This window comes from Rana temporaria, chromosome 4, assembly GCF_905171775.1.
Source record: "Rana temporaria chromosome 4, aRanTem1.1, whole genome shotgun sequence".
NCBI lineage: Eukaryota > Metazoa > Chordata > Amphibia > Anura > Ranidae > Rana > Rana temporaria.
In genome coordinates, this window is record NC_053492.1 from 294,434,156 (window position 1) to 294,452,433 (window position 18,278).

The window sequence follows — 18,278 nt, forward strand, 5'->3', positions numbered from 1 at the left end:
AAGCCGCCCTGAAGTCGCCCCAAAAGTAGTACAGGAACTACTAGTAGTACAGGAAGTCTTCCGACTTTGAACCGGCTCTTAGGCTAGGTTTCCACTATTGCAACCCCAAAGTTGCACAATTTACAGTGCGACTTTGAAATGTGATTTTTGATGGGCTGTCATGCAGCCGGTGAGAACCATGAGAGAACAAGTCGCACTGAAGCCGGAACAAAGTAGTGCAAAAACCTTTTTTGGAGTCGCACCAATTAGAACATGCGACTTCACTTGTGTCAAGTTGCACAACATCTCGCAGTAGTGAAAACAGAGCCTAAGGCTTCTTTCACACTTGTGCGACTTTTCCTGCAACTTGGGACTGCAAAGTCGCATGACAAGTCGTTCCCCATTATTTCCAATGACTACCATTCATATTAGTAGGACTTCAAGTCGTGCCGACTTCAAAGTAGTCCCTGCACTACTTCGGTCCGACTTTGATGCGATTTCATGTTCATAGACCTCAAGTCTCCCTGAAATCACGTCAAAATCGCGCCTGCAAAATAGCGCAACTTTGAAGTCATAGTAGTGTGAAAGGCACCTAAAGACCCCTTTCACACTGCCAACTTGAAAGTCACGCGATTTTACTGCGATTTCGCCGCTCTGGTTACACAGTTCACAGTCGCATGACAAGTCGCTCCTCAGTAACGGCAATGGAACTGTTCTAATCAGTGCAACTCAAGCCGCTTAGACTTAGAAAAAGGTTCCTGTACTTACTTTGGCCCCTTTTAGGCTCTGTTTTCCACTACTGTGAGTTGTGCGACTTGAAACATGCAAAGTCGCATGGCAAGTCAAAACCCATGTATTTCAATGGTCCCCGTTCTAATTGGTGTGACTCAAGTTGCATCAAACTCCAAAAAAGGTTTTTGCACTACTTTGTTCCGACTTCGGTGCGACTTGTTCTCACCGGTCGCATGACATTGCATCAAAAATCGCATTGCAAAGTCGCCATGTAAATAGCGCGACTTGGGGTTGCAATAGTGGAAACAGAGTCTTACACTGCTGCGACTTCAAAGCTGCACGATTTTACCGCGATTAGATGCGATTTTACCAGGCATTCAGGGAATGCCTGTGTAAACATGAGGTCTCTGGACCTCAACTCGCATCAAAGTCAGACCAAAGAAGTACAGGGACTACGTTGAAGTCGCACAGATATGAATGGTACTCATTGGAAATCATGGGGGAACGACTTGTCATGCGACTTTGCAGTCCCACGTTGCAGGATAAGTTGCACTAGTGTGAAAAGAAGCTGAGGTGCGACTTTAACACTCGCATTGACGTCTGTTAGGGCTCGTCATGCACATTGCAGATCAAAGGAGCGGCTCTCATTTCCTGCCTGGAATCTCCCCTCCATGTTATCCAATGTCTCCATACACACACAGTCATTTTCCCTGAATCGCTCCGCATAGCTATCTATGTAACTTTCATACTCATAATCCCTGGTGATCCTGCCATGGCGGTCCTTGTTCAGGCACTTCCTGTTGTAGGGTGACCACGAAAAGGGAGTCACCGCTCCAGGTGGATCTTTAGCAGACAATTGGAGGAACCTCCCAGGAGTCCAAGGTGCTGGCAATGCACTAGGCAAACATGGAAAACATGGAAATCGTTGGACAGCCGCACTCCGGATAAACTTGAGAAAGTTGCCTTTATTGATAAAAGTAAGACATGTACATCCAAAGATACAGTCACATAAGGGGACAGCCGACGCGTTTCGCACACAGTTAGTGCTTAGTCATGGCTGATGTACAATTAAAACATGATAAAATATATATTTTGGTCGGTCGGTGCATATACCATATATATTTTATCATGTTTTAATGTTAAACTAGGGTGACCACGTTTCCAAACTGCCATTCAGGGACACCCCCCCTTCACAAAAAAAATGCTTTTTAATACTTTTCTTTGTGCCAATTTTAAAGGCTTGTATGCAAATAATTGGGTATGGGGGGGGGGGGGGGGCTGGGTACTGTCTTGGGGACATTTATCAATGCAAATGTTTTTAAAAATGATATTTTTTTTCAGGAGATTATATTTATGCAGCAATAAAAATGAACAATTCCTCTAAATCTAGTGCCTGGGGGTCCCCTTAGTCTGCCTGTAAAGTGACGCATGTGTACCATGTATAGAACATGCTGCAGCAAAAATGAAATTTCGTAAGAAAAAAAAACAGTCAAATCATGGGCGTCCGCTAATTTTTTTTCGGGGGGGCGCTTTGGCAGCGGCGATACACAGTCGCATTTAACCCTTTCTTCAAACACTAGCGGGGGTTAAAAGCGTCCCGCTTGCAGCCAAATAGTGCAATTGCCCCCCCTTGCTCTATGGAGCGGATGCACATGAGTCAAATCACATTTAAGTTGAATTGTGGTTGCAATTGCCGACACCCGACTATTGAAAAAGAAAAAACGTAGAGGGGTCCCCGTCCCAGTCCATACCAGACCCTTCTGGCTCTGCCCCCCCCCCACCCCAAAGCACCATGTCCACCATCTTACCCTGGCCGGTGGTTGTGGTGGCATGAAGGCAGGGGGTTTATCAGAATCTGGACCCAAAGGGTCTGGAATGGACTAGGGGAGGTGGAGCCAACGCCGTTTTTTTTTTTTTCTACTATTTTTTATTGGCAGCTTTTTTATTATTATTATTCAGCTGTCAGCGGAGAAACCCATTGACAGCTGATGACTCATCAGTTGGTAAGGATGCCGCCTTCCCAGCCCCGCTCCTAAACCACTTAAGGACCGCCTCCTGCACATTTACATCGGCAGAATGGCACGGCTGGGCACTTTTAAGTGCCCAGCCATAGGTCGTGCGCGTGCCGTGGGCCGAAGCTCCGTGGCCCCGATCGCCGCCAGTGTCCCGCGATCGGTCACAGGAGCTGAAGAACGGGGAGAGGTGAGTGTAAACACACCTTCCCCGTTCTTCACAGTGGCAGTGTCAGTGATCGTCTGTTCCCTGATATAGGGAAAGGCGAACAGTGACATCACATGTCCAGACCCGCCCCCTACAGTTAGAAACACATATGAGGTCACACATAACCCCTTCAGCGCCCCCTAGTGGTTAACTCATAAACTGCACTTGTCATTTTCACAGTAATCAAGTGCATTTTTATAGCACTTTTTGCTGTAAAAATGACAATGGTCCCAAAAATGTTTATTTATTTTCAAAACTGTCGCTCTATTTTTGTTTATAGCGCAAAAAATAAAAACCGCTGAGGTGATCAAATACCACCAAATGAAAGCTCTATTTGTGGGGAAAAATGGATGCCAATTTTGTTTGGGAGCCACGTCGCATGACTGCGCAATTGTCAGTTAAAGCGACGCAGTGCCGAATCGCAAAAACTGGCCAGGTCCTTTACCTGCATAATGGTCCGGGTCTTAAGTGGTTAACAACCAGCTTTTACTGCGCCCTGGTTGGGTGCAGTGCATTGCAGGGCATTTGGCGGGGGCCAACCCCATCGTCGGCTCATGGGATGGTCGCTGTCACCCTAGTGACAACGCTCTGTCCCCACCCCCCAATTGTGTGAATGCGTCACAAAGCAGTAGAAAGGTTTAGTCATTTATAAACATTTCCACATTGTTATCTTACATGTAAACACTTCAATTTATAAATCTCAATTGAAATGAAGTCACAAAGTCTCATCCAATCACAGAGAAGCTCCAGAGGTGTCATCAGAAACCAGTCATCCATTAGGCATCCATTATACATTTCTGATTGGCATGCCTGGTGGTGCAGGGTGGCATACCTGTGGTGGGCATCCCTGGTGGTCTGGTGGCATCCCTGGTGTTCCAGTGTGGGCATCCTCGGGGGGCTGCGCTGATAATCGATCAGCACAAACCCCGCCTGTCAGAGGAGCAGTCGATCGGCTCTCCTCTACTCGTGTCTGACAGATGCGAGTGAGGAAAAGCCGATTACCGGCTTTTCCTGTTTACATTGTGATCAGCCGTGATTGGACACGGCTGATCAGGTGGTAAAGAGTCTCCGTCAGAGACTCTTTACCTAGATCGGTGTTGCGGGGTGTCAGACTGACACTCCGCAACAACAATCGCCGCGCGCGCATCGGTTTAATATCCTGAAGACGTCCTATGACGTCCAGTCAGGATATTGAAACCACTTTGCCGCCGTCATTTTGCTATATGGCGGGCGGGAAGTGGTTAAACCTGACCGGGCGAGGCTTACATAACAATCCGCATGAGTCACCCTGCAACCTTCCAACATCCCAAACTCAGATCATCAGAATATCATGAGAGTTTATCATCATCATCATTAGATTATTATCAGAATATATTTCTACATAAAGTATCATGAGCAATGGTGTATTTAGGACTTGTGCTGCCCTAGGCCCGACTAAACTCCTGCAACTCCTCATTTAAATATGACACACCCCTTCCTGTCAAGGTCACGCCCCTTCCTGTTTAAGACATGCACTGAAATTTTCCAGTAGGGACGCTATTTCGGAGGGCCTTGGGGAGGGGTTCTCTAAATCTGAAAATTGTTTGTCTATGGGGCAGGAAATGAACGGAAATAAACGGATGGCAAAAAAGAAGTAACAGGGGCTATAACCCTCCCTTACTCTATCCAAAGCGAAAAAAAAGAAATGTTGCCTATAGTTCTACTTTAACCACTTCAGCCCCGGAGGATTTGGCTGCCCAATGACCGGGCCATTTTTTGCGATTCGGCACTGCGTCGCTTTAGGTGACAATTGCGCGGTCGTGCGACGCTGTACCCAAACAAAATTGACGTCCTTTATTTCCCGCAAATGGAGCTTTCTTTTGGTGGTATTTGATCGCCTCTGCGGTTTTTATTTTTTGCGCTATAAACAAAAAAGACCTACAAATTTTAAAAAAAATCTATATTTTTTACTTTTTGCTATAATTAATATCCCCAAAAATTATATAAAAAAAAACAAATTTCTTTCTCAGTTTAGGCCGATACGTATTCTTCTACATATTTTTGGTAAAAAAAAAAAATAGCGCAATAAGCGTATATTGATTGGTTTGCGCAAAAGTTATAGCGTCCACAAAATAGGGGAAAGTTTTATGCCATTTTTTTTTTTTTACTAGTAATGGCGGCGATCGGCGATTTTTATCATGACTGAGACATTATGGCGGACACATGCCCCCCCCCCAGGAAAGGATTAAATAAAAGAGGAAGCAATTCAAATGTAAATATACCAAATTTTTATTGGGTGTTTATGAAAGTAGAATTATGGACCTATACATATTTTTTCCTTTTCCAACTATATATATATATATATATATATACTCGGATTAAACCAAGAGTCCTTTGGTAAAATCAATTGGCCAGAAGTGAAGATCTAGTGATCGTCTCGCCCATTCGCTGACACACTTTTGACCAAGAGATTCCAAGCCTGCCCACCACGGCAAGGTAGACTCTTCTAGGGCAGGATCTACACTAACTACACTAAGCTACCCTACTGGATGCTAGTCATCCTTTTTCTAATGTTGGGTGTAGGTTTGTAGTACGGCCTCATCTTATAATCTGTGTGTGCGATCTACTCTCTCCTAATGTGGTTGTGTGTGTGTGTGTACATCTATCTAAAGCATGGAGCGCTCAGTTTATTTACATCTGGACATCCTGGCCCAGATCCACAAAGCACTTACGGCGGCGTATCTATTGAGAAGGGGACCAAGTCTTTCACGGCGCTAAACCTTTCATCTGCTTTCAAAATTGCTGCATTTGTAAATTCCGAAAGCCAATATGGGGGCGCCCGGGCTGATTTGTCTTGCGGCCCAGTCTACCTCATAAGACTGGCGCTACACTGGGGCACTCACCTGAGAGCTAGACGCTACAATCAGGATCATTGGTCCCCTTCTCAGTGGTGTCTGGGGAACGCACCTGAGAGCTAGACGCTACAATCAGGATCATTGGTCCCCTTCTCAGTGGTGTCTGGGGAACTCACCTGAGAGCTAGACGCTACAATCAGGATCATTGGTCCCCTTCTCAGTGGTGTCTGGGGAACTCACCTGAGAGCTAGACGCTACAATCAGGATCATTGGTCCCCTTCTCAGTGGTGTCTGGGGAATTCACCTGAGAGCTAGACGCTACAATCAGGATCATTGGTCCCCTTCTCAGTGGTGTCTGGGGAACTCACCTGAGAGCTAGACGCTACAATCAGGATCATTGGTCCCCCTTCTCAGTGGTGTCTGGGGAACGCACCTGAGAGCTAGACGCTACAATCAGGATCATTGGTCCCCTTCTCAGTGGTGTCTGGGGAACTCACCTGAGAGCTAGACGCTACAATCAGGATCATTGGTCCCCTTCTCAGTGGTGTCTGGGGAACTCACCTGAGAGCTAGACGCTACAATCAGGATCATTGGTCCCCTTCTCAGTGGTGTCTGGGGAACTCACCTGAGAGCTAGACGCTACAATCAGGATCATTGGTCCCCCTTCTCAGTGGTGTCTGGGGAACTCACCTGAGAGCTAGACGCTACAATCAGGATCATTGGTCCCCTTCTCAGTGGTGTCTGGGGAACTCACCTGAGAGCTAGACGCTACAATCAGGATCATTGGTCCCCTTCTCAGTGGTGTCTGGGGAACTCACCTGAGAGCTAGACGCTACAATCAGGATCATTGGTCCCCTTCTCAGTGGTGTCTGGGGAACTCACCTGAGAGCTAGACGCTATGTCAGGATCATTGGTCCCCTTCTCAGTGGTGTCTGGGGAACTCACCTGAGAGCTAGACGCTACAATCAGGATCATTGGTCCCCCTTCTCAGTGGTGTCTGGGGAACTCACCTGAGAGCTAGACGCTACAATCAGGATCATTGGTCCCCTTCTCAGTGGTGTCTGGGGAACTCACCTGAGAGCTAGACGCTATGTCAGGATCATTGGTCCCCTTCTCAGTGGTGTCTGGGGAACTCACCTGAGAGCTAGACGCTACAATCAGGATCATTGGTCCCCTTCTCAGTGGTGTCTGGGGAACGCACCTGAGAGCTAGACGCTACAATCAGGATCATTGGTCCCCTTCTCAGTGGTGTCTGGGGAACTCACCTGAGAGCTAGACGCTACAATCAGGATCATTGGTCCCCTTCTCAGTGGTGTCTGGGGAACTCACCTGAGAGCTAGACGCTACAATCAGGATCATTGGTCCCCTTCTCAGTGGTGTCTGGGGAACTCACCTGAGAGCTAGACGCTACATCAGGATCATTGGTCCCCTTCTCAGTGGTGTCTGGGGAACTCACCTGAGAGCTAGACGCTACAATCAGGATCATTGGTCCCCTTCTCAGTGGTGTCTGGGGAACGCACCTGAGAGCTAGACGCTACAATCAGGATCATTGGTCCCCTTCTCAGTGGTGTCTGGGGAACTCACCTGAGAGCTAGACGCTACAATCAGGATCATTGGTCCCCTTCTCAGTGGTGTCTGGGGAACTCACCTGAGAGCTAGACGCTACAATCAGGATCATTGGTCCCCTTCTCAGTGGTGTCTGGGGAACTCACCTGAGAGCTAGACGCTACAATCAGGATCATTGGTTCCCCTTCTCAGTGGTGTCTGGGGCACTCACCTGAGAGCTAGACGCTACAATCAGGATCATTGGTCCCCCTTCTCAGTGGTGTCTGGGGAACTCACCTGAGAGCTAGACGCTACATCAGGATCATTGGTCCCCTTCTCAGTGGTGTCTGGGGAACTCACCTGAGAGCTAGACGCTATGTCAGGATCATTGGTCCCCTTCTCAGTGGTGTCTGGGGAACTCACCTGAGAGCTAGACGCTACAATCAGGATCATTGGTCCCCTTCTCAGTGGTGTCTGGGGAACTCACCTGAGAGCTAGACGCTATGTCAGGATCATTGGTCCCCTTATCATTTTGATCGACCTGAATGTCGAACCTCTACCATAGCCTCACCTCCATGTTGGTGAGCCACATATTACCACTTCCATCAACCTCGATATCATACCTGTACGCCATCAGCTCTTCCAAGTCAATGAACCACATCATACCATTTCCATCATTGTAAATCTCAAACCTGTACATTATCATTTCATCAATGTACCATGCATTTCCATATTCATCAACCTCAGTTTCAAAGCTTTCGTCAATCAAGTCGGCGATGTTGAACTGGATTCTGCGGTCCGGTTGGGGGATGGGAGCTCGGCACAGTGGACAGGTTGCGCTCTCCTCCATCCACCGTTGAATGCAGGCCATGTGGTATTCATGAGCGCAGGAAAGGATGGCTGTTTCTTCTCCAACCTCATAACCTACAAGACATATAGCACAGGTTACCTGCTCCTCGCCACGCGGCTCCATGGCCGGCGGCGGTGCTGGGAGTTGTTCAATGGGCCTGACGCGATCTCTGGGCGAACGGCTCCTGGGTGGGGTCTCCTCTTGCCTCCGCCGACGTCGGGATCTGGATCTCCTCCGGTGGGCGGTTGGTGAGTCGCCGTCCCGACGTGATGGACGAGGCATTCTGGAGACCTAAAAAAGGCGAAAAAATCTAATTTTAATAAGAATATTATAATAAGAGTTAGTAATAGTGATAAATATCAATAAAAATGATACAAGTCGCTGGTAATTCGCCGTAAGTCGCTGAAAATCGCAGTGAAATACAGGAGATAGCTCTCTGAATGTCACTCCGGCAACTTACTAAGGAGAAGTGAGCTGAGAGGTCCTCAGACTGAAGTGATCAACAACCTGTGACCAATCACAGCGCCTCACACTGAAGTAAACCCCTCACACCAACAGTCATATAACACAAACCCTTATCAATTTTATATCATTTTATTGATTTTACTTATAATTAACAGTATTGGGTGATTTTAATGGTTATTATTGAATTTGGCCACAAGATGGCGATCTCTTTCTTCTCTGGCTGTAATACCGATCCCCGCCATAGATGTCTCCTATCCCGAATGCTGTGTTTCTATGGTTTCATCATCAGCCGTCGGCCATATTTATTACTGGATATCTCTATGAATGGTGAGGAGAGACTGTTACTGAGGGGGAGAGGAACGGTCCTGGGGGGCAGAAATGGCCCCTAATCATCCCCCCAGCCCTTTAAGTGCCCATCAATGGGTCACACGCGCCGGCGGCGGTTCGCGAGCGACTCGGTCCGAATCTTCGTGACCACAGGACCCGATCGCCGCCAGTGTCCCGCGATCGGGTCACAGGAGCTGAAGAACAGGGAGAGGTGAGCGTAAACAAACCTTCCCCGTTCTTCTCTGTGGCTTGTCACTGATCGTCTGTTCCCTGTTATAGGGAACAGACGATCAGTGACGTCACACATCCAGCCACGCCCCCCTACAGTAAGAAACACACAATAGGACACACTTAACCCCTTTAGCACCCCCTAGTGGCTAACCACTTCACTGCCAGTGTAATTTTCACAGTAATCAGTGCATTTTTATAGCACTTTTCGCTGTGAAAATGACAATGGTCCCAAAAATGTGTCAAAAGTGTCCGATGTGTCGATGTGTCCGCCATAATGTCACAGTCACAAAAAAAAAAATCGCTGATCGCCGCCATTAATATTAAAAAAAAAAGATTAATAAAAATGCCATAAAACGATATTTTGTAACATTATAACTTTTGCGCAAACCAATCAATAAACGCTTATTGTGATTTTTTTTTTTACCAAAAATATGTAAAATACGTATCGGCCTAAACTGAGGAAAATAAATGTTTATATATATATTTTGGGGATATTTATTATAGTAAAAATATAGAATTTTTTTCAAAATTGTCGCTCTATTTTTTTTTATATGGCAAAAAATAAAAACCGCAGAGGTGATCGAATACCACCAAAAGAAAGCTCTATTTGTGGGGGGGGGGGGGGGGGGAGGAAAGATGCCAATTTTGTTTGGGAGCCTCGTCTCACAACCGCGCAATTGTCATTTAAAGCGACGCAGTGCCGAATCGCAAAAAGGGGCAAGGTCCTTTACCTGCATAACGGTCCGGGTCTTAAGTGGTTAAAAGGGTTTACTGCAGGGCACATATTAACGCAAAAGGGGAAGCTGCCCCGGGCCCAGCTATTTTTGTGGGGTCCAAAGCAGCTGCCCCTTGAGCCCAGGGGTTGCTCATGGCTACAGGGACCCATGCTGCCTCCCTATCATATCAGTGTAGCTGAGCGCTCTCCCCTCACACTGCTGCACAGAACACTACAGGTCTCGGGTTTGCTGTGCTATCACAGGGAAAAGGCGCAGCTGCAGGTCGTCTGTGCGCTCGCAACCTGCTGCCCCCCCCTCCTGTCAGCAGCCAGCTCTGTCTAATCGCTGCTCGCTCGCTCTTCCCCCTCCCTCCAGCCAATGCTGTATCCTGGCCTAGGCCAACAAGGCCCAGGCCTAGGGCAGCACTTTGCAGGGGGCAGCACGGAAAGAGTCCCCGCTGGCTTGCGCTACACTGTTAGTGTAACACAAGCTGCTTCTAATCCTGGACCACAAACCTTCCTCACTGTGCTCTATGTTTTCTGCTGCACCATTGGCATGTTATATCTTCTCAGTCCTCTCCATAAAATGATCAGAAATTTGTGCTGAATGTGGAACTATAGGCAACACTTTTTTTTCCATTCTAGATAGAGTAAGGGAGGGTTAGAGCCCCTGTCTGTTTATTTTTTACCATCCCTGTCCCATTGCAGAGATTTCCCTTCATTTCCTTCCCCACAGCCAAACAGGAAGTGAGAGGAAATCTATGCAAATGAAGGGAATCCAATGCCCCACCCCCAGGCCCAAGAACTAGTGTCCCCACTCTTAAACAGAAAGGGGTGTGGCCTTGACAGGAAGGGGTGGGTCATATTTAAATTAGGGGGTGCACGAGTTTAGTCAGGCCTAGGGCAGCACGAAACCTAAATACACCACTGCCTCCAGCTAAGCAGAACAAGCTGCCAATCAGAAGAGACTTGAGGGGCATGAATGGGACATGTAGTCTCAAGGAATGGCCTGTTCACAGAAGTCCATGGGGCCTGGACTCGGAGGAGGGAGCAACATCCACCAGGAGGGCGCAGTGTTATGGGAAGAGTTGGTGAGTGGTACAGTTACCCCCCCCGTGAGAGACTGAGCTGCTGAAAAACCACCAAGCGAGTACTATGTGGGGGAGACTGGAAGAGTGGGAGGACGTGTTGCTGAGCCACTGCCAGGATATAGACCTTGCTGCAGTGCCTACTGGAGATGCCACAGGCAACCGAGCAGTGAGCTGTAATGATGTGCTGTTATCTCGAGCAACCATTGAGTGGTAATGATGCACAGTAACCTATAGCAACCAATCACTGACCGGTAATGTGCAGGGACTTTTAGCAGCTAAGCAGCCGTAATGTGTGCCGTTACATCTAGCAACCAGTTATTAAGTGGTAATGATGTGCTGTATCCTCTAGCAACCAATCTCAATTGCTGCCTGATCTGCTGTAGTAATCTGATTTTGAGTCTAGCTGCTCTCCTAGCAGGTGGGGAGCGAATTTGCAGGACACGTGGGGGTAGGGTTGCCACCTGTTCAGGATTCACCCGGACAGTTGGGGTTTGGAATCATGCGTCCGGGTTTCACACTGTATGAGACCCGGACACATTATTCAGACTGGACTAAGTCTCCCCCTCCCCCCTTCCCTCTCCTGCCTCTAAGTAAGTAGGCCAAGGTAAATCAGGGTTCTTAGAGCACTCATTACATCAGAGCTCCCCCTTACATCAGAGTCCTTGCCGTACACCAGAGTATTCCTTATGTTAGAGTCCCCAGAGTTCTCCCTTACATCAGAGTCCCCAGAGTTCTCCCTTACATCAGTGTCCCCAGAGTTCTCCCTTTCAGTCAAAGGGTAACTCTGGGGATTCAGATGTAAAGGGGCAACTCTGTGGACTCTGATGAAAAGGGATAACTCTGTGGACTCTGATGTAAACGGGTAACTCTGTAGACTCTGATGTAAAAGGGGTAACTCTGTGGACTCTGATGTAAAAGGGGTAACTCTGTGGACTCTGATGTAAAAGGGTAACTCTGTGGACTCTGATGTAAAAGGGTAACTCTGTGGACTCTGATGTAAAAGAGGCAACTCTGTGGACTCTGATGTAAAAGAGGCAACTCTGTGGACTCTGATGTAAAGGGGTAACTCTGTGGACTCTGATGTAAAAGGGGGTACTCTGTGGGCACTGATGTAAAGGGGCAACTCTGTGGACACTGATTTAAAGGGGCAACTCTGTGGACTCTGATGTAAAGGGGTAACTCTGTGGACTCGGATGTAAAGGGGTAACTCTGTGGACTCTGATGTAAAGGTGTAACTCTGTGGACTCTGATGTAAAAGGGGTAACTCTGTGGACTCTGATGTAAAGGGGTAACTCTGTGGACTCTGATGTAAAGGGGTAACTCTGTGGACTCTGATGTAAAGGGATAACTCTGTGGACTCTGATGTAAAGGGATAACTCTGTGGACTCTGATGTAAAAGGGTAACTCTGTGGACTCTGATGTAAAGGGGTAACTCTGTGGACTCTGATGTAAAGGGGTAACTCTGTGGACTCTGATGTAAAGGGGTAACTCTGTGGACTCTGATGTAAAGGGGTAACTCTGTGGACTCTGATGTAAAGGGGTAACTCTGTGGACTCTGATGTAAAAGGGGTAACTCTGTGGACTCTGATGTAAAGGGGTAACTCTGTGGACTCTGATGTAAAGGGGTAACTCTGTGGACTCTGATGTAAAGGGGTAACTCTGTGGACTCTGATGTAAAGGGGAAACTCTGTGGACTCTGATGTAAAGGGGATAACTCTGTGGACTCTGATGTAAAAGGGATAACTCTGTGGACTCTGATGTAAAAGGGATAACTCTGTGCACTCTGATGTAAAGGGATAACTCTGTGGACTCTGATGTAAAAGGGGTAACTCTGTGGACTCTGATGTAAAAGGGGTAACTCTGTGGACTCTGATGTAAAAGGGGTAACTCTGTGGACTCTGATGTAAAGGGGTAACTCTGTGGACTCTGATGTAAAGGGGTAACTCTGTGGACTCTGATGTAAAGGGGTAACTCTGTGGACTCTGATGTAAAGGGGTAACTCTGTGGACTCTGATGTAAAAGGGTAACTCTGTGGACTCTGATGTAAAGGGGTAACTCTGTGGACTCTGATGTAAAGGGGTAACTCTGTGGACTCTGATGTAAAGGGGTAACTCTGTGGACTCTGATGTAAAAGGGGTAACTTTGTGGACTCTGATGTAAAGGGGTAACTCTGTGGACTCTGATGTAAAGGGGTAACTCTGTGGACTCTGATGTAAAGGGGTAACTCTGTGGACTCTGATGTAAAAGGGGTAACTCCGTGGACTCTGATGTAAAGGGGTAACTTTGTGGACTCTGATGTAAAGGGATAACTCCGTGGACTCTGATGTAAACAAGTAACTCTGTGGACTCTGATGTAAAGGGATAACTCTGTGGACTCTGATGTAAAGGGGGACTCTTGTGATTAACTTCATATGATTAGAAATATTATTTAATGCCTAGTTCCTACACACTAGGAAAACCAAATTGCTGTGCAACGCTGAAGTGTTGGGGTTTGGCCTGAAGAAAAGGTGACAACCCTACACGTGGCCCAAGGAAATGTATGCCCAGGGTCCAATCAATAATAAGACAGCCCTGGGTGAGGTGCAGGAACCCCCCTTGTGATGCCACTGACTGACTGTGTCAGTACTCAGCCATCCCCCGTCTTCCCCGTATCCCTCACTTTGCAGCTCTGTAATCAATACATCATTAATGTAGAGACAAATCTTTAGGAAAAGCCTTTCTTCTGTGTGGAGATTTATTCTCCGGATTTGTCCCGTTGGCCAATGACACCGAAACTCATGTGAAAAAGACAATTTTACGCTTTCTTTAACCACTTCAGCCCCAGACCATTTTGTAGCTAAATGACCGGGCCACTTTTTACAATTCGGCACTGCGTCGGTTTAACTGACAATTGCGCAGTCGTGCGACGTGGCACCCAAACAAAATTGGCGTCCTTTTCCCCCCACAAATAGAGCTTTCTTTTGGTGGTATTTGATCACCTCTGCGGTTTTTAGTTTTTGCGCTATAAACAAAAATAGAGCGACAATTTTGAAAAAAATGCAATATTTTTTACTTTTTGCTATAATAAATACCCCCAAAAATATATAAAAAAAACTATTTTTTTCCTCAGTTTAGGCCGATACGTATTCTTCTACATATTTTTGGTAAAAAAAATCGCAATAAGCGTTTATTGATCGGTTTCTGCAAAAGTTATAGCGACTACAAAATAGGGGATAGTTTTATACCATTTTTTTATTAATATATTTTTTTTTATTATACTAGTAATGGCTGCAATTTTTATCGTGATTGCGACATTATGGCGGACACATCGGACACTTTTGACACGTTTTTGGGACAATTGTTATTTTTACAGCGATCAGTGCTATAAAAATGCACTGGTTACTGTAAAAATTACACTGGCAGTGAAGGGGTTAACCTGATACTGAACTTGACCTTGACTTTTGCCCCTTGAGCTAAACGCTGACCCTGGCACTGACCTCGCTCAAGCCTTGATCTAGGTATTGTTGTTGTTTTTTTCTATTTCTTTACTCACACTTTTTTTCTCTCTGCAAGGGGAAAGAAACACAGGGGCTTGCTTCACAGTAATTGATTGCTGTAGTAGCCAATTAGAGGCTACCACAGGGATCATGTGACCCGGAGGCGGGAGTTCTGTGGTGTCCCGATTGTTTGTGTGGGACTCGGGGGGTTCCCAGTGAAAGCTTGGTCTCTGTGCTGGCGGCATGCTGTGCGGCGCGCTCTGAGCACAAAGGGAGATACGCATATATGCGGCCCCACAGAAAAAATAGGTGCGACTCTTATATGCTACTTTGATGTTAAGGGGTTAAATTGTGAACTGGTGGGAGGGACATCCTCGTCTTGCAGAGCCACTAGGGGGCATGCGCACCCGCCGCGTTACTGGGAACCCGATGCGCGTGCCCGGTAGGGTGACCACATTTCCAAACTGCCATTCAGGGACACCCCCCCCCCAAAAAAATACGTTTTTTTACATATTTTTTTGCCAGTTTTGGGGGCAGGGGCGTATCATGAAATCAGCGGGCCCGTGACAGAGGGCTGGGTGACAGGGGACTGGGTGACAGAGGGCTGGGTGACAGAGGGCTGGGTGACAGAGTGACAGAGGACTGGGTGACAGAGGACTGGGTGACAGGGGACAGGGTGACAGGGGACAGGGTGACAGGGGACTGGGTGACAGGGGGCTGGGTGACAGGGGACTGGGTGACAGGGGGCTGGGTGACAGGGGGGCTGGGTGACAGGGTGACAGGGGACAGGGTGACAGGGTGACAGAGGGCTGGGTGACATAGGGCTGGGTGACAGGGGACTGGGTGACAGAGGGCTGGGTGACAGGGGAGTGGGTGACAGGGGAGTGGGTGACAGGGGAGTGGGTGACAGAGGGCTGGGTGACAGGGGACAGGGTGACAGAGGGCTGGGTGACAGAGGGCTGGGTGACAGGGGAGTGGGTGACAGAGGGCTGGGTGACAGAGGGCTGGGTGACAGGGGAGTGGGTGACAGAGGGCTGGGTGACAGGGGACTGGGTGACAGAGGGCTGGGTGACAGAGGGCTGGGTGACAGAGGGCTGGGTGACAGAGGGCAGGGTGACAGAGGACTGGGTGACAGGGGACAGAGGGCTGGGTGACAGAGGGCTGGGTGACAGGGGAGTGGGTGACAGAGGGCTGGGTGACAGGGGACAGGGGACTGGATGACAGAGGACTGGGTGACAGAGAGCTGGGTGACAGAGGACTGGGTGACAGAGGGCTGGGTGACAGAGGGCTGGGTGACAGAGGGCTGGGTGACAGAGGGCTGGGTGACAGAGGGCTGGGTGACAGGGGACAGGGTGACAGAGGACTGGGTGACAGGGGACTGGGTGACAGTGGAATGGGTGACAGGGGACTGGGTGACAGGGGGCTGGGTGACAGAGGGCTGGGTGACAGAGGACTGGGTGACAGAGGACTGGGTGACAGAGGACTGGGTGACAGAGGGCGGGGTGACAGAGTGCTGGGTGACAGAGGGCTGGGTGACAGAGGGCTGGGTGACAGGGTGACAGAGGGCTGGGTGACAGGGTGACAGAGGGCTGGGTGACAGAGGGCTGGGTGACAGGGTGACAGAGGACTTGGTGACAGAGGACTGGGTGACAGGGTGACAGAGGACTGGGTGACAGGGTGACAGAGGACTGGGTGACAGAGGACTGGGTGACAGAGGACTGGGTGACAGAGGGACTGGGTGACAGGGGACAGGGTGACAGAGGACTGGGTGACAGAGGGACTGGGTGACAGGGGACAGGGTGACAGAGGGCTGGGTGACAGAGGGACTGGGTGACAGGGGGCTGGGTGACGGAGGGCTGGGTGACGGAGGGCTGGGTGACGGAGGGCTGGGTGACGGAGAGCTGGGTGACGGAGAGCTGGGTGACGGAGGGCTGGGTGACGGAGGGCTGGGTGACGGAGGGCTGGGTGACGGAGGGCTGGGTGACGGAGAGCTGGGTGACGGAGAGCTGGGTGACGGAGGGCTGGGTGACGGAGGGCTGGGTGACGGAGAGCTGGGTGACGGAGGGCTGGGTGACGGAGGGCTGGGTGACGGAGAGCTGGGTGACGGAGAGCTGGGTGACGGAGGGCTGGGTGACGGAGGGCTGGGTGACGGAGAGCTGGGTGACGGAGGGCTGGGTGACGGAGGGCTGGGTGACGGAGAGCTGGGTGACGGAGGGCTGGGTGACGGAGGGCTGGGTGACGGAGGGCTGGGTGACGGAGAGCTGGGTGACAGAGGACTGGGTGACAGAGGACTGGGTGACAGAGGGCGGGGTGACAGAGGGCGGGGTGACAGAGGACAGGGTGACAGAGGGCTGGGTGACAGAGGGCTGGGTGACAGGATGACAGAGGACTGGGTGACAGAGGGCTGGGTGACAGGGTGACAGAGGACTGGGTGACAGAGGACTGGGTGACAGGGTGACAGAGGACTGGGTGACAGGGTGACAGAGGACTGGGTGACAGAGGACTGGGTGACAGAGGACTGGGTGACAGAGGGCTTAGTGACAGAGGGCTGAGTGACAGAGGGCGGGGTGACAGAGGGCTGGGTGACAGGGTGACAGAGGGCTGGGTGACAGGGTGACAGAGGGCTGGGTGAGGGAGGACTGAGTGACAGAGGACTGGGTGACAGAGGGCTGGGTGACAGAGGGCTGGGTGAGGGGGGACTGAGTGACAGAGGACTGGGTGACAGAGGACTGGGTGACAGGGTGACAGGGGACAGGGTGACAGGGGACAGGGTGACAGAGGGACTGGGTGACAGGGGGCTGGGTGACGGAGAGCTGGGTGACGGAGGACTGGGTGACAGAGAGCTGGGTGACAGAGGGCTGGGTGACAGGGGGCTGGGTGACGGAGAGCTGGGTGACGGAGAGCTGGGTGACGGAGGGCTGGGTGATGGAGGGCTGGGTGACGGAGAGCTGGGTGACGGAGGGCTGGGTGACGGAGGGCTGGGTGACGGAGAGCTGGGTGACGGAGGGCTGGGTGACGGAGGGCTGGGTGACGGAGAGCTGGGTGACGGAGGGCTGGGTGACGGAGAGCTGGGTGACGGAGAGCTGGGTGATGGAGGGCTGGGTGACAGGGACAGGGTGACGGAGAGCTGGGTGACGGAGAGCTGGGTGACGGAGAGCTGGGTGACAGGGACTGGGTGACGGAGGGCTGGGTGAAGGAGGGCTGGGTGACGGAGGGCTGGGTGACGGAGGGCTGGGTGACAGAGGGCTGGGTGACAGGGACTGAGTGACGGAGAGCTGGGTGACGGAGAGCTGGGTGACAGGGACTGGGTGATGGAGAGCTGGGTGACGGAGAGCTGGGTGACGGAGGGCTGGGTGACGGAGGGCTGGGTGATAGGGTGCCCACGTGTCCCGGATTGCCCGGGACTGTCCCTTAATTGGCATCTGTGTCCCTGTTCCCGGATGCCTTCATTCCGGGACAATACAATGTCCCGGAATGAAGCACTGGGTAAAGTCATTATGAATTCAGCAGAGTCTGAGCCGCGGTAGCGCTGTCTGCGGCATGCAGAACCACCTCCCCATGACTTTCATTGTGCTCACTGGTTGCTACAGCCGCTTGGCGTGTAGCAACCAGTGACATCACGGCTGCAGTGTGTTCAGAGCTGAAAGCGCGGGAGGATTTCACTTCCTCCTCCGCGCTTCTGCTCTATCTGCCTCCTGGGACCCAAAGCAGCTGAGCTCCGAGGCTGCCCCCTGACATACCAGAGAGGGACACAGCTTCTGATCTGAGAGGGAGAGCAGCATCATCATCTGAGGACAACAGAGAGTGGTGGCC

At 50.2% G+C, this 18,278-nt stretch overlaps 1 protein-coding gene across 1 annotated transcript in view; it reads left to right on the forward strand.

The window, feature by feature from the left end:
- Nucleotides 1-10,806: 10,806 nt before the first annotated feature.
- LOC120937336 (pyrroline-5-carboxylate reductase 3-like) overlaps nt 10,807-18,278 on the forward strand; it is a 20,900-nt gene continuing 13,428 nt past the window's right edge. Inside the window, exon 1 of the mRNA XM_040350469.1 lies at nt 10,807-10,989. Within this exon, the coding sequence (XP_040206403.1) occupies nt 10,903-10,989 (87 nt within the window). The 5' untranslated portion in view covers nt 10,807-10,902. The remainder of the gene's footprint in view (nt 10,990-18,278) is intronic.